Source organism: Lynx rufus, unplaced genomic scaffold (genome assembly GCF_022079265.1).
Source record: "Lynx rufus isolate CCGP_SWC_20201006 ecotype Redwood Valley unplaced genomic scaffold, mLynRuf1.p SCAF_1, whole genome shotgun sequence".
NCBI lineage: Eukaryota > Metazoa > Chordata > Mammalia > Carnivora > Felidae > Lynx > Lynx rufus.
In genome coordinates, this window is record NW_025814823.1 from 7538648 (window position 1) to 7554827 (window position 16180).

The following is a 16180-nucleotide window of genomic DNA, read 5'->3' on the forward strand; positions in this document are numbered from 1 at the left end:
CTACGGTCCGGCGAGGCCGGCGGCGCCGAGGAGGTCGGCGAGGCGCAGGCGGCCGATCTTCTTCACCTCGCCCAGGGCGGTGCGCAGCTCCTCGGCGGGCGGGCGCTGCAGCCGGCGCGCCAGCTCCCCCGGCACCGCCGCCCGGTCGCTGAGACGCGCGGCGAGCACGAAGGGGAAGCCGAAGCGCGCGCGGTACTGAGCGTTGAGCTCCGCCAGCCGGAGCCGCTCGGCCGCGTCCAGGCTCATCAGGCCCGCGCCCCCCTGCTCCCGCCGCGACTCCGCAGTGAGCGTGCCCTGCTGCAGCTCGCGGCCCGCCAGGTCCGGGTGGCAGCGCAGGATGCCCTCTTGGCCTGCGGGGAAGCACAGACACGCAGCGGGGACGCGTCAGCGCGCGGCGGGGACGGCGGAGAGGGCGCACGGGGCTGCCGGCCGGCCTCCCGCCCCGCCCGAGGGGGGGCTTGGGGCAGGGCGGGGAGGGGGGGAGACGCGGGGTCTTCTGGAGGTGACGAAGGGCAACGAGGGGTGTCCCGGATTGCGGGGGCGCCCACCGCCGCAGCCCCTCGAACACGTCCCGAACCTTGCGCCCCTCGGTGCCAGCTCCTTCGGCCTGGGCCCGGACCCAGGGGCGGGGCGGGAAGTGACAGGCTTGTCCTTTGAGACCTTGGGGCAAGAAGAGCGGAGGGGAGAGGCCTCCGAGGCTCGGAATTTACGACTTGCTCGGGAGGGAGCAGGGACGCGATAAGGAGCCCGAGCGTTTCGTATCTTTTCAAAGTCCTTTGCTCTCGAGGGGGCTTTGATGTCGGAGAGGGCCGGACGCGGGGGCCCGAAGACTTCCTGCAAAAGCCACCGAATGGGTTTCGCTCCGTTCCGAAGGAGAAGGGCGGGGAGGGCCCAACGGGGATAACATCCATGGGGCTCGGCAAATAAACGTCCAGGATTTTGTGATCCTAAGTGTGAGGTTGGGGCGTCTGGAATGAAGCCAGAGAAACTTAGAGATGATTCACTGCAAAGAAACTCATTTCCAGCCGGATTTCCACAGCCTTTTGGACGAAAGTGGCTCTCCTCCTTTTAGGAAAATAACGCCCCCTTCCCACCCCACCCCCTCCCCGCCACCCGCCGCTCCCCCCCCCCAGCCCACCCGCCGTCTGAGGCTCATTCCCTTTCTCCAAATATAGATCCTAAAGACGGCGCAGAGAACAACTTGGAGTTTTCTTGCAAGATAGCTTCTCATAATCTCCGAGGCTTAAAACTGGAACCCCCTGGTGTAATGCCTGAGCTTTTAAATCCTAATCTGGGGGGTTTCCGTGAGCCCTGACCAACCATTTTTGCTTAGCTCTCTCAAGCCAGAATTCAAATGCTCAAGGCTGGGCAAGATTTCCGATATGGTAAGCAGCCAGCCATAATCTGTACGAGGAGGGTAATGACACCTAACTTGCCGAGTCGTTATGAGGATTGGAGACAATTAATCCATCCCCCCCCCCATCGCAGCGCCTAATGCTAGCAAACATCCAAGAAACAGCCGTTGTTATTAGTCGTAGTAAACATTGTAACTGGACTGTGGGGCCGAAGCATCTGACTCTGGCGCTGAGATGAGTCAGGAGCTCTGTTGGAGAGGGAGATCATTTAAAACTCGCTTTAAATCCGGCATAAAACCTCCCCTTACTCAAACCTTACGGTTTCTGCCCAATTAAAGGATGGTTGGGATTGCACCATCCAACTCACAGACCAGGGTCCAGGTCGGGAGAACCGGGCCATCTGCTTTTAAGAGAGGATTCCGTGGAGGCTCAGAACGGATTAGGGGACCTGCCCAAGGTCACTTGGCTAGTAGCTCAAATACCAGGCGACTTGGGGGGCATTGGCCGTCCCTACAAGGTTAAAGGGCGTTTTAAACGAAAGTCGTGTCACCTGTAATTCCACCTCTACGACACCACTATTTTAGGCCCCTTCTCATGGGTCCTGTCCCGGGGCACTGCAAATGCTAGGTGCTTCTTTTCCCGGTCCGGGTGGGGCGAAAATGAAGGTGTTAAATTCCCTACCTGCACTGATCCCCGCCCCAGGCCCTGGAGGCTGTGCCCAGCGACCATCCACCACTCCGAATCCGAATTCCCTCCGCACCCACCCAGCCCTGGCCCCCAGCAAACGGCAGGCTGGGGAGGGGAAATAGAGTCCTGAGCGTCTCTACAGGTCCTGACCCAGAGAGCTCTCCCTGGCGCCCCCTCCTTGCATATTCAGGTTTTCAAAGCAGCCTTTAGGCGAGGGGGACCGTGACCCAGCCTTCTGACCGACCCCCGTCTTGACTTCCTTTCCCCCCTATTTCTTATTCTCTAGAGGCCCAGCTCAAGCTTGGGGGAAAGTAGTTACTGGCGGGGAGCGTCGGCTTGGGGCTAGCGTCGGTCCCCATACAGCCCCGAGCGGACTCCCCTAGGGGACCGCGGAGCAGAGGCTGGAGGCCGCGCGGCGGGGCCGGTCCCACGCGCGCCACACCTGCCCCTTTCCTCCCCTCTCTTGCACCTCGCTTCTCACCCCCCTGGGTTGTCTCCCCGCTTGAAAACACCGTCTGGGGTTAATGTTTGCCTAGGACTGAACCTGTGTTTTACACTGTTTGTGGGGAAGGTAGGGGGAAGAGAAGGGAGGCCCAGAGAAGGGCAGGGCAAAGAGAAGAAGAAAACACACGCGCGCGCACACACGCACGCACGCACACCTGCGACACATATACACAACTGCAGATTAGAGAGGAAAAAAAAGGTGCAAGGGGGCCAGTAGAGGGTGGTAGCTCAGAAAAAAAACAAAAACAAAAACAAAAACAGAACGTGAGCTGGTCCAGCCCAGGACCCCACCTTTTCTGCCCCCCACCACTGACCCCTGGAGTGCTATCCGGGATGACGCTGACCCAGCCGCACCGGGCTGCGCACTCGCCAGGTCAGTCGATCGTCCTGTGGTTGGCCGGACCATTTCAATGCTGCCTTTTCTTCAGTCTTTCCTGAAATCCTACGGCCTGTGCCATTGGCATGGCACACGCAGGGATGTAGGGGTACACGTGTCTTATTTGCTGTGACCACAAGTCATCAATCTTTGCATCTAGGAGAGTTCCTGGCACAAAGCGGACACTCTTTGTTTCAATAGGAGAGCAGAGCAGGCAATTGGCTTAGAACCCATTAGAGGCCACCAGGGTCCCTACATCGGTACCAACTAGTGTGTTCTCCCTGCCGGTACAATGGATCATCTATTCCTTCTGGTGTGTGTGTGTGTGTGTTGATGTTTATTTTTGAGAGAGAGAGAAGGCACATGCACAAGGGAGGGGCAGAGAGAAAGGAAGACAGAGGATCAGAACCACACTCTGCGCTGACAGCAGAGAGCCCGATGTGGGGCTGGAACTCAAGAAGATAATGACCTGAGTCAGAGCTGGAGGCTTCAGGTAGGTCGCTTAACCAACTGAGCCACCCAGGCGCCCCCCCATCTGTTGTGTTCTTGAAGCTGGTCCTCTTTTCATATCAAGACTATGATTTCAAACATCCATTTCTTCCCCCCTCACTCCCGGCACTGCCTTATCCTCAGCAACCACGAACGCGCCTTAGAGTCACTCGTGCCACCAACAAAATTAAACTCTCCCTTGATTCCCTATTGCCCTCTAGCTTCTCCCTATATCTCTGCTCCTCCTTACAGCAAACACCTCAAAGGGGTTCTCACCTCCTATTCCAGGTTCACTCTATCAAGCTTTCAGTCCCACCCGCCATCCGCCAACCAATCTGCGCTCATCAAGGTCACAGATGATGGCCATCTTGCCCAAACCCAGCGGCCTGTGCTCCTGTCTTCTTCCTCAGCCTCTTGAGAGAATGTCGCATGGTTGTCCCTCTGTCCTTCTTAAAAGATTGTCATCACTTGCCTACTTTTGTCATTGGTTCTTGTTCTGCCAGATCAGCAACACTGAAGTACCCCAGGACTCAGTACTTCTCTTCCCCTCTGTATTTGCACAAACGCCCAGGTGTTCTCACTGGTCTCATGGCTTTAAATGCCATCGGTTTGTGTGTGTGTGTGTGTGTGTGTGTTTAATGACACCCGGATCCAAAAAGTCTCAGGTTCCTTTTCTAAGACGGCCTTCTCCTGGAGCTTAGGCTGCTTTCTTCTCATCTTTTGGTTTTTGGGACTCCAATGTCACTTCCTAAGAAAGACCTACTTTACTACATATTTTCTTCTAATACTTTTTTCGAATGTGAAATTATCTCATTTACTTATGTTAATCCAGTCTCTCTCTACTAGAATGTAAACTCGTTGAAGGTAGGCACTTGTCTTGTCCACAATGCCTGGGACAATTCCTGGGGCACAGTGGGCGCTTGACCAACACATCACTTTTGGGAAGGAGTGCCATATATATCTTTTGATCGAACACATTTGAACAGCCTCTTCTAAATACCTGATAGCCTGCATTTCAGGGAATTATTAGTATCTTTTTTATTCATTCAACAACTATGTTCTGAAAGACGTATTAAATAATAAATTATGGCATTATTGCAATTCTGAAATGTCACAAGGAGATGCACTTTTTATCTTTGATTTTTAACACAAATTAGTACTGAATTGGGGTGTGTGTGTGTGTGTGTGTGTGCTTCAACTGTCTTCCCTTTATTTTCTCCACCCCCCTTGGCTGGAAATCAGGAACTGATTGGCTTGAAAGGCTGCTTGGCCAATTAGTGCTGGGACTGAATATTAATCCTGGACTGCCACCTACTGACCAATAATCATCATAGTGCAACCGGAGTGGATTGTCAACCTTGGTTTACTCTACAAACAAGATTTTGTTTTCTGCTAATTGTAGAGGATTTTCTTAGATCGTGTATAAAACAAATGCTTGACCGGGTAGATCACCCTATCCCGAACTTTCTTTTAAGGCCTCTTTTCGTTATGGGATTAAAAGACTCTATTACATTCCCAACTCTGCAGATTAAAGCTAGACTATGCAGTAAATCCCGTTTTATTTGCTTATTGAAATAACCCAACATAGGATCTGGGACATCAAGCATTAATATGAATTGAATAAATTAGTGAATGAATAAAAGAACTCCCTAGAAACTCTTTTTAGACTGTTCCGATTCTCTAAAAAAATGCTTCAAAAGCTGCTGGGTCGACCATCAAGGTTTGAATCCCGGTTCTGCCACTTTCTAGCTGTGTGTTCTTGATCAAGTTATTTATCCTTTCTGTTCCTCTGTTTTCTCATCTGTAAGATGGATATGATAACGATAATGCTTGTTTTATAAGATTATCATAAGGATTAAATGAGTTAACAAATGGAAAGTGTTTACAAAAGTGCCTGAAATACACCAAAAGTAAGGGTTAAATGCATTTCCGCTATTATTATTTTCAGCGCTCACGTTGCCTCTCCAACATCAAGGAGGTGATTAGATACAAAGTAACCACCCTTATAGCTTTTGAAGCCCTGCTCCCAGCTGCCTAAGAGCATGTGGACACTGGCATAGGACTGAGAGGCAGGATCCACATAAGGAGGTCCCTCCAAAGAACAGTGTCTGATGCAGAAGGGAGAAAACACCCCAGTGACCCCAGCTCCCTCTGTCATTTTGTCCCATGGACCTGTCACTAAAGTCGCTCCAGGTGAAATGTGTGGGGAAAGGGTACCAGGATCCATCACCTTTCAAAATCATCCTATGATCTCATCTTCTGAATCGTTTCATGCATTCGATATTAGGTCCCTATTCACTGAGCGATGTAGGATTCTGACACCGACCAGAATACGGAGCTCCCACTGAGTTAGGAGAGGGGTCAAATGCAAGCCTCAGGAGGGAGGGGGTGAATGCCAATCCCCATATCCCACTTTGCTCAGGACTGTGATTGGATTTGACCTTAACCAACCTTAACGAGAACCTCTGCTCAAACTGATTGGAGTGACTGCTGATGAGAGAGAAGACAGAAATAGGGAAATTTTAATTTTATTATCTAAGTTCTCGGCACGGTAAGCCCTAACTAAATGTTGAATAACTGGATAAACCAGTGAATACTGGGTTTGAATTATCCACGCAATCCTTTCCCTCCCCAGCCCTACCACCCCTTAGGTATTGAGGCAGATCATGGAATTTTTCTGCTTTCTTTTTTTTTTTACCATGCTAGAAAAAATGCCATTCATAAGGCATTCACACCCTTTAAAAATTATTTCCCCTCTGGCCTAGAAGCCTTCCATTTGACCTGCCTTTTCCTGTCAGACATTTAGAACACGGGCTCTGGTAGCTTCTTACTCTTTCCAGCTTGTTCTGCAGGCTGTGTGCTGACAAGGGGAGCCTCTCGGCTCATCAAGCTGGGACTGACCATCCTGTGAGTCATCGGTCACAAGGCTTTGGTGTCCTTCAGCCCCACGAATGCCCGAGCCCAGTGGCAGAGCTGAGCGAGGCCCCGAGAAGGGGGTGACTGTCAACATTTCTGTCAGTTTGATTTTATAACACGATCCTCTCCTCTTGCTAGATGTGCCCCAAATCAATTAAAATGAGTTCCTTATTTGGGGGACGTTCGGAAACCACCCCGGATGTCAGACCCTGGACGGATGGGCAAGACTGTCCGTTGGCCTCATTATGGAGGAGAAGACCGTGGCGGTCCTCCTCTCCCCCACCCCCACCCCCACCCCCACCCACCAGGCCTCTGTGGGAGCCCCTCTGTGAAGGCAGCCCTTGCCCCTCGCCTCCCTTCAGGCTTTTCTGAAGATACCCGAACAGCCCCGGAAGCAGCCCTGACTCTAACCCTCGGTCTCTGAATCCCTGTGAGGCCCTGTGTCACTCTGAGTCACTTGCGGTAAGCCTAAACCTCCACCCTCCTCACCCCACACCCGCAAGGGTCTCCTTGTCTCTCTCTAGCCAGAGGAAATCAACAATTTCTCTCCCTTTCGCCGGAGGAATTCCTTCAGATTTTTGTCTTTTCCTCTTCACTCCCTTAGGGAGTTGCTGATCTGAGTGAGTCTCCTTTCCTCGGTGGTCCAGTCCAAACTGGCCCTTTCTGGTAAAAATGTCAGCCATTTGCTCTTTCCCCTGGGCTCCTGAGATATTCTGATACCGTGCTGTCTCCTCTCTTGCATACAGGACATTCCCAGAGCCAACACACTTGGCTAAGAGAGGGTGGGCCCTCAGCCTGACCTTTGGCCTCTGTGGGGCTGCGAGGCCCGAGGAGAACTGTGCCTGTTCCTCTTCCGTCGTGACCTCGTGGCTTTAATATTTAACAACCCCTTTACCCGAGCCGACGTACCTCGCCAATTCTACCTCCGGCCCGACACCTCGCAAGCGTCTGACCCTCATTGACCGAGTCTAAGGAGATCGAGCCTTACGATAAAAATACCAATCAATACGTCAGTGATAAGGAACTAGCCTAAAATATCTCAAACCATTCGGGTAAATACGCTTGAAAGCCCTTCGCACAGACTCTCGGCGTCTAATGCCGAAGCCTTACCTGACTGTGGAAGGGCGTCAATAAAGGCAAAAAAGTGCTTCTCTAAATCTTCCGAGTTGGAGAACGGGCGCTGGGACCACACAGCAGCCGCAATCAGAGGGCATCTCTCAACGACATTCCCGAACACATCCACAAATTCTCCAAAGTCCATGGAGTTGACCTTCTCCATGTCCATTGCTTGCGTTCAGCTGGACGAAGCAGAACGTCAGCTCCCCTCTCGGCGACTGAGCGACGCTCGGCCCGCTCACCCGCTTATATTTGCCGAACACACAAGCTTTTTTCCTGGTTGTGTGTGTGTGTGTGTGTATGTGTGTTTTATGCAACACCCGCTTGGCATGTTTTGAATGCTTCTGGGAGCAGTGGGTCCAGAGTACTCGGGTGATGGACAAACACAGGCTTCAGGCTCCAGGCCAGGGAGCGGAGGGCTCTACAGGAGGAATGTTTCCAGCCACTCTGCTCCCACAAAGCCAGGAGGGACCCGATGTCACTGTGGGCCTTCAAGCCAGAGAGACTCTCGGTGTCATGAACATTTTAACGCCAACGTCATCCTGGGAAGCTCCCTCTGGTAACTCAGAGACTGGTCGCAAGTCAACCCGCTTGGAATTTGATTTCCCCTCTGTTGCCGCTGCGGGGTCAGGTAGTGCGTTTTACGCGCTTTCCCTGTATTTCGGATACCTAAGACATCAGGTGCTTTATAAATGCTCTTGAAACGGGATGTGGTCTCAAAGCAAGAACTCTGCCCCATTCTCAACTGTCCCTCAAACACCATTATGTGCTGTCTTCTTCCTGAAAAATATGCTTATCTGAAATCACTTTGCTTCTTATATTTACTTATTTGCATATCACCTCTCAGCTCTGACCAATGCCATGAGCCTGGAGACCGCGTGTCTTGCGTGCCTCTGTGTCCCGGGTGCCTAGAACCGTGCCCACGGTAGGCGCATAATAAACACCATGGGGTGAATTCGTTGACCCAATGACCACATGGATCGAATTTCTCACCCGGATATCCTTCATGGGTACTCAAAATGAAAACTACCGTGGAAGATAAAGTCAAAGAAAAGGAGGGGAGGGGCGCCTGGGTGGCTCAGTCGGTTAGGCGTCCAACTTCGGCTCAGGTCACGATCTTACGGTTCCTGAGTTCGAGCCCCGCCTTGGGCTCTGTGCTGCCGGCTCGGAGCCTGGAGCCCGCTTGGGATTCTGTGTCTCCCTCTCCCTCTGCCCCTCCCCTGCTCCCTCTCTGTCTCTCTCTCTCTCTTTCAAAAATAAAATAAAACATTAAAAAAAAAAAAAGAGTTGGATGCTCAAGCAACTGAGCCACCCAGGCGCCTCAAAAATTTGCTTTTCAAGGAAGTAAATCCAGCACCCGAAGTACCACCATTGCTGGCTTGTCTTCAAATGTGAAAGAGGAGCTACGAGATTAACACTTACGTATAACATACTTGTGTGTGTGTGAAAGCACATTGAATCCTGTGGCGTATGAGTTTCAGGCAGTAGAACGCAGCGTGGAGAACACGGACCCAGGAGGGTTTTGATCCTGGTTCCGCCATTACAATCAGACGTTTGTCAAGTTACCGAACCTTCTGTTTTTCAGCTTGTCTGTAAAATGGGGACAATGACGTGTTCACCTGGTGGCAGCACTACGTAGCTGTTGGCTACTATTTTCTGTGTCGAATCTCTCCACTGGACCAACCACAGAGTTTTCTCCTCTTTCCTTCCCGCTGTTAGCGTCTTTTGCTTGTCCATGCAGGCTTTGCGGTGGGCCCAGTCAACAGGCCAATAGCCATTTCTTCTCCCTCCGCCACCCCCCCCCCACCAGCCTCAGTTCACTGCAGTGTGACCTGTGAAGCACCTGCAATGTTCAAATCAGAGTGTGGGGAAAGGGAGGAGGAGTCTGTCCGGGCTCCTTTGCCCCATTACCACCCTCATCCCCAGACGCTGGGAAAAGCAGGTAGAGCAGAAGTAGAGAAAGAAGGGCATTCTGGTTCCGTCGCTCCTTGCCGCCCCCCCCTTTTATATGACCCCTTATCATTTCCTGCTCTTACCTCTGCACATCAAGGGTCTCCCCGCCCCCAAAGGAGCCCCCGTCTGGGGCTTGGAGCCTGGGGGTTCTCGGCTGCTCAAAGAACCACATCTGAATTTGCAAATGGAAACCCTTCCGCTCACAGCACAGCGATGCCGAGAGGCATGGTGGGAAAGACCTATTGATATTACCACCATTCTGGCACGGGGCTGGAAACCGAACCTTTTATTTTGCTGTATCTATCGTATAATAATGGAACTCCTAATAACCTACCGACGTAGGAACCTTCAAGACGCAAAAAGTTCAGGAATTAAACAGTCACGGACACGGAAACAATGTTGATGACAACAACAAAATACAAATTACCAGCGTGGAACCGGCAGCTCGTGCCACTGGGCTTAACTCAGCACCTTGGGCTCCACTTCTGCTGACTCTCAACCAATCAAACCAACCAGAAACATGGAAGGCGGTGAGCAAGCAAGGCGACTTTCATCCGGGGAAAAAGCTGAGTTATTGAGTAGTTCAATATAAATAAGAGAATTGTGTGGTATACGAATTATGTATCAGTAAAGTTTTTTTTTTTTTTTGAGAGAGAGCACAAGTGAGGGAGAGGGGCAGAGAGAGAGAGAGAGAGAGAGAGTGCTAAACAGGCTTCACACTCAGCATGGGGCCCAACACAGAGCTGGAACCCCCAACCTTGGGATCATGACTTGAGTCAAAATCGAGAGTCGACGCTCAACCAACTGATTCATCCAGAACCTCCTCAATAAAGCTTTTTTAAAAAAGTTATAGAGGTGTGCCTGGGTGGCTCAGTCAGTTAAGCGTCCAGCTCTTGGTTTCGGCTCAGGGCATGATCTCAGGATATGTGAGCCCAAGCCCTTGGGTCGGCCTCTGGGCTGATGACACAGAGCCTGCTCAGGATTTTCTCTCTCCCTCTCTCTCTGCCCTTCTGCTGGAGCGCGCTCTCTCTCTCTCTCTCTCAAAATAAATAAATAACCTTTAAAAATTAAATAGATAAAAAATAAAGAGTTAAATTATATAAAGATGTAGCCTCATAAGTTAACAGGACCAGATGGCATTCTTGCCTTCCGGTTGCTGAGTGTATCGTATTTGACTTTAGTATAGTTTTTCTCTTAAGAGACTTTTACCAGAACACGGAAAAAGTTCTTAAACGGGCATACAGTTTTGTTTCATTTTTGTAGCTGAAACGTTCACACGTCAGCTCCCTCCCACCAGCAGCCCTTAACTTTTCGTGAGTGGAGCTGACGCGAAGTGTTTTGTCAAGAAGATACCAGAAAGACAGATTGCTTCTCTTTCACGGACGTTTTTAATTTGAGGCACATTGGGAGTCAGAACTCATCTCATCTTGCTGTTCCCAGACGGCGTTCATAAGCTGAGGAACAGGCCCTGGCAGGAGCCCAGACCCCCGGTGTGGCTGTGAGATGGGTGAGTACTTAGTACCTGCTTTGTGTCTAAGGACTTAACCTGCTTTCTTCTTTTTTTTAAAAACTTTTAAATGTTTATTTGCATTTGGGGGGCGGGGAGGGGCAGAGATCGAGGGAGACAGAGGATCTGATCGGGCTCTGCGCTGACAGCCGAGACCCTGACGCGGGGCTGGAACCCACGAACCGTGAGATCGTGACCTGAGCTGAAGTCAGATGCTTGACCGACTGAGCCCCTCCACCGGGCGCCCCAGCGACTTAACCTTCTTCAAGCGCCTTGGTGTCACCAGCTGTTCAGCTGCCACGCAGCAACTCCGACCCCACGTTTTACTAAATGGGACGATACAGGTGACGCCTTTAGCACAGCTGCGGGACGGAGTGTGTTATCGACAAATGGTAATATAAAGAGTTCATCGCAGCGAACCTTGAGGACGTTATAGGCTAGGTGCGATAAACCAGTTACAAAACGACCCATCCTGGGTGATTCCACTCATATGAGGTGCCTAGAGGAGTCAAGATCACAGAAGCAGAATGTAGGAAGGTGGTCCCCGGGGGCTGGAGGTAGAGGGGGTAGGGAGTTAATGTTTAATGGGGACGGTTTCCGTTTGCGGAGATGAAAACGTTCCATCTGGAGACGGTGGTGGTGGTGATTTGCACAACAGCGTCAATGTGCTGAATGCCATTGAACTCCACACTGAGGGATGGTTGCAGGGGGTAGGTTGTACATGCACATGCATGTATGTTATATGTGTTTTGCTACCAAAGGAAAAAAAAAATTCATCCATGCCTTTCCTGCCTCGGTAAGATAATTTGGAATGTAATACACATTGGACTCCTACGAGCTGAAAAGATAAAGTGTTTTTAGGTGATAACCGCCCCCCCACCACCATTTTCTTTTTTTCTGTTGCTGATGGTAATGGCATAGACAGAAACAAACGTGAAAGCTGATATGTCATTTATTTTTGACAAAATGATCGGGGAATGGCCGAGGAGTCCGGATAAGCGTGTTCCTGAGAAAGTCCTTCGAGAAGACCTGAGGAGAGAGAAGGAAGATCAGGAAGAAACACAAGTGGTGGGTGAAGGAGGGACACAAGGCGGCTAATCCTTCAATAGGAGGTCATCCAGGACATCTTCCCTGGCTGTATTTTTCACTCCGAAAGATCTCTGGGAAACAGACTCTTTGTTTTCAGTAGGAGGCCAGTCCAGGCTCAGGCAGCACTCAGCACAGAAGACGCTCCGAGAAGAGTCAGTTCAGAAGTCAACCCCCTGGGCAGATAAACGTGCTGCGTAGAAGTGAATGTTAAAAGCCAGGTCCTACAGGGGCACCCGGGTGGCTCAGTCGGTTAAGCGCGGAACTCTTGATTTCCGCTCAAATCATGAGACTGAGACCGAGTCCCACATCTGGCTGCGTGCTGTGCGTGGAGGCTGCTTGGGATTTCTCTCCCTCCCTCGTGTGCAAACGCTCTCTCTCTCAAAAAAAAAAAAAAAATTATAAATGAAAGGTCTGGGGCATCTGGGTGGCTCAGTCGGTTGAGCATCAGGTTCGGGTCATGGTGTCACGGTTCGTAAGTTCAAGCCCCGCATCGGGCGTGCTGCTGTCAGCACAGAGCTCGCTTCAGATCCTTTGTCCCACCCCCCTCTCTCTGCACCTCCCCCCACCCCCATCTCAAAACTAAATAAACGTTAAAAGATATTGGTGTTCGAAAAAAACGTCCCATAAAGAAGCTGACATAGACTGCTCTGTTAATGTCCGGAATGTGATAAATAATGCACATAAAGCACACAATCGTTAGCAGAGTCAACTCTGAAATAACTGAATATTGAATAAATGACCTTAAGTGATCTGCGTAGAGGGTTGTTCTTCCCTCTCACCAACAGATCGGCCTTTTCTTTATCCTGTTGGTTACAATGTGCCTTTCCAAAGGCAGGGGAGGGTGTAGGGGTGAAGTCAAGCCCTGTGATTGAGATTAAGGGAAAAAAACAGTAGTCCTGGGGCGCCACCTACTGGTCGGATGGAAAGGGCTGTGCACGCAGGAGCAGAACCCGTCTCTAAGATCCGTGCTTTTGAGTTGTGTTCTTAGCCGTGTTAACAATGTGTAGTTTGGGGCGCCTGACCGGCCCAGTCGGTAGAGCATGCAACTCTGGATCTCAGGGTTGTGAATTTGAGCCCCACGTTGGGTGTAAAGATTACTTACAAATAAAATCTCTTTAAAAAACGTGTAGTTAGGTCAGATACAAACGACCGAACTCAAACCAGATCTGTGAATTTCATAGAGTCTGATTTTGTTTCCTCCAACAAGGATTTTAAACACCTTCCCTCCTCAGAGAATGTTGCCTTTTATTTTTTATTTTTATTTTTAATAGTTACTCATTTTTCAGAGAGAGAGAGAGAGACAGAGCGTGAGTGCGGGAGGGGCAGAGAGAGAGGGACACACAGAATCCCAAGCAGGCTCCAGGCTCTGAGCCATCAGCCCAGGGCCCGACGCGGGGCTCGAACCCACAAACCGCCAGATCATGACCTGAGCCAAAGCCGGACGCCTAACCGACCGAGCCATCAGGCGCCTGGAGAATGTTGCCTTTTAAATACTATATTTGATACATACAGAAGTTATATTCTAAAGAAAAATAATATTGATGAACACCCATGAACCCATTACCCCACCCAGCCCCGAAGCCCCAAATATCATCAGTGTGAAAATGAATAAATGGTGGTAATTGTACATTCACGTTGCACATCAGTGAAATACAAGCCCTTAAGATCCATGTAACAGCATGAGTGAATCTGAGACGTATGAACTGGGTTTTTTTTCTTTTTCAAGAAAGCAGGAACTGGAAGTCTACGTAGGGCATGGAGCCATTTCTAGAAAGCTCATGAGCAGGAGAATATTCATTCGCAAGGAAATCAAATTCTTCGGTGCCTTGGGTACTACAGCAGCAAGGGGGGCTGCCGTGTGGGATCCCACATACAAACGTGCTTGTTGGTTCCCATCCACAGCGAAGTCACGTTCAGAATGGATGTGGGTCTGACTGAAATCGGTTTGGCCGCAGGTGTATGTGCCAAGGGTCTTGGAGGCCGACTTGGGTTCACAGCATCCGAAGGGGATTTCTGGAAAAGAGACAGTGGCCCCCAGGCCCAGGAAGGCCAGAGAGCAAGGCTTGGGCAAGAAGAGGGGCCAAAGCAGCTCCAGGGATCTAGGAAGTGGGGACTGCTTTTCACTCTCGGTCGGAGATGGCTGTTGCTGAGAATTGTAAGTTCCCACTCCCTTTGTCTTTTTCTTTTTTATTTCAAAAAATACTGTTTTTTTTTTTTAACATTTATTCATTTTTCAGAGACAGAGAAAGAGCACGAGTGGAGGAGGGCAGAAAAAGAGGGACACACAGAATCCGAAGCAGGCTCCAGGCTCTGAGCTGTCAGCACAGAGCCCGACGCGGGGCTCGAACCCACGAACTGTGAGATCATCATCACCTGAGCCAAAGTCGGACACTTAACCGATTGAGCCACCCAGGCACCCCCCGACCCCCCCAACTCCCTTTTTCATCCTTGCCTGCATCCAGGTCGGGCACCAACTTCCAGAACGAAAGAAGAAGTTTATCAGCCAGGCTTGAGTCAAGGACCCTCCTTGGCTAGAAGGCACCACCCCCTGCCCCCACTGAAGTCCCACCCCACTGCCTCCATACCATAGGGACAAGTAATGTATCAAATCACAGTGCTGCTACTGAAAGAAATGGGAATAGATACCGGATGGCCAAAGAAACACATGATCACTATAACGGCATCTTTAAAAATAATATATACAACAAAAAGTTAAAAATAGGATTACCATTTGATCCGGCAATCCCACTTCTTTACAAAAGAAAACAAAAATATGCCAAAGAATCGGAAGCAGGTTCTCAAAGAGGTATTTGCACACCCGTGTTCATAGCACCATTATTCACAAAACGCAAGAGCGGGAGCAAACTAAATGTCCATCAATGGATAAGTGAATCACTAAATGTATACACATACTGTGAAATGTTATTCGGCATTAAAAAGAACGGAAATACGTACTGTCACATGTCACAACACGGATGAACCTTGAGGACATTGTGCCAAGTGAGAGAAGTCAGTCACAAAACGACACATATTGTATAATTCCACTTATATGAGGTAGTAAAATTCATAGAAACAAAGTAGAATGATGGTTGCCGGGGCTCAGAGAAAGGGAAAGGGGGAATTATTATTGTTTAATGGGGACAAAGTTTCAGATTTACAAGATAAAAAATTATGGAGATTGGTTTCACAACAATGTGAATATACTTAACAATACTGAACTTTACACTTAAAAATGGTTAAGATGAGGGGCACCTGGGTGGCTCAGTCAGTTAATCCTTCAACTTCAGCTCTGGTCACCATCTTGTGTGTTCGTGGGTTCAAGCCCCGCATCGGGCTCTATGCTGACAGCTCAGAGCCTGGAGCCTGTTTCGGATTCTGTCTCTCTCTCTCTCTCTCTTTCTCTGCCCCTCCCCCACTTGTACGTATGTGCACTCTCTCTCTCTCTCTCAAAAATAAACATTAAAAAATTTTTTTATGTTTTGTGTTATGTGTTGTTTTTAGCACAATTAAAAATAAATAAATACGATAAATAAAATAATAATAGAACCCAAGAGTGACCACAAGATAAGTGTTAACAAGGGCTTGGAGATCACAGGTTACTAAGTTAACTTTCCAATTCTCCAGAAGAAAAATGGTATCATTTTAGTACCGACTTCATAAGGCAGTTACGAAGATTTAATGAGATGATACATACGTCATTCTTAACACTTACCTCATCACAGGTGCTTCACAAACATGTATAGTTGGGAAAATATTGACATGCAGTTAAGAACCAAAATACATTTGACAATATGGCTGGTGTGGTTCCGTTTTATGTAAAAAAACAAAGAATTCTGTGGGTTGAGTGTATTTGTGTAAGTATGTGTAAGTAATGCACGTATATTTAAACAAGAAGGTGGGAGAAATATATCTGAAACTTTAACAGCATTTCCCCTGAAGGAACATTTTGGGGTTTGGGTTGGGCACATAAAGGGAAAGTTTCACTTACTACTATAAGTAAAAAGACAAAATTATCTGAATTCTTAACACCAAGCATATTTGATGCTTTAACTTGAGTAGGTAAAAAAAACAATCAAATACAGATATTTCTTGTGTTCTGACTGTATACACAAGTGGGAATTAACCATACAACTTAGAATAAATCATATCGGGGCGCCTGGGTGGCGCAGTCGGTTAAGCGTCCGACTT

General features: G+C 49.4%; 1 protein-coding gene across 1 annotated transcript; it reads right to left on the minus strand.

Annotated features, from left to right (window-relative positions):
• Nucleotides 1-7612, minus strand: URAD (ureidoimidazoline (2-oxo-4-hydroxy-4-carboxy-5-) decarboxylase). Its single transcript, XM_047079119.1, has 2 exons — nt 7438-7612; nt 1-350 (listed from the first exon to the last, which is right to left on the minus strand). Exons 1-2 carry the CDS (start codon nt 7610-7612, stop codon nt 1-3), a joined length of 525 nt encoding a protein of 174 aa, XP_046935075.1.
• Between the last annotated feature and the right edge of the window lie 8568 nt (nt 7613-16180).

Coding starts and splice junctions, on each gene's coding strand:
- URAD (XM_047079119.1), bottom strand. CDS start 7,612: ATGGACATGGAGAAGGTCAACTCCATGGACTTTGGAGAATTTGTGGAT. Junction 351..7,437: donor TGACGCCCTTCCACAGTCAG/GTAAGGCTTCGG, acceptor GCTTCCCCGCAG/GCCAAGAGGGCATCCTGCGC.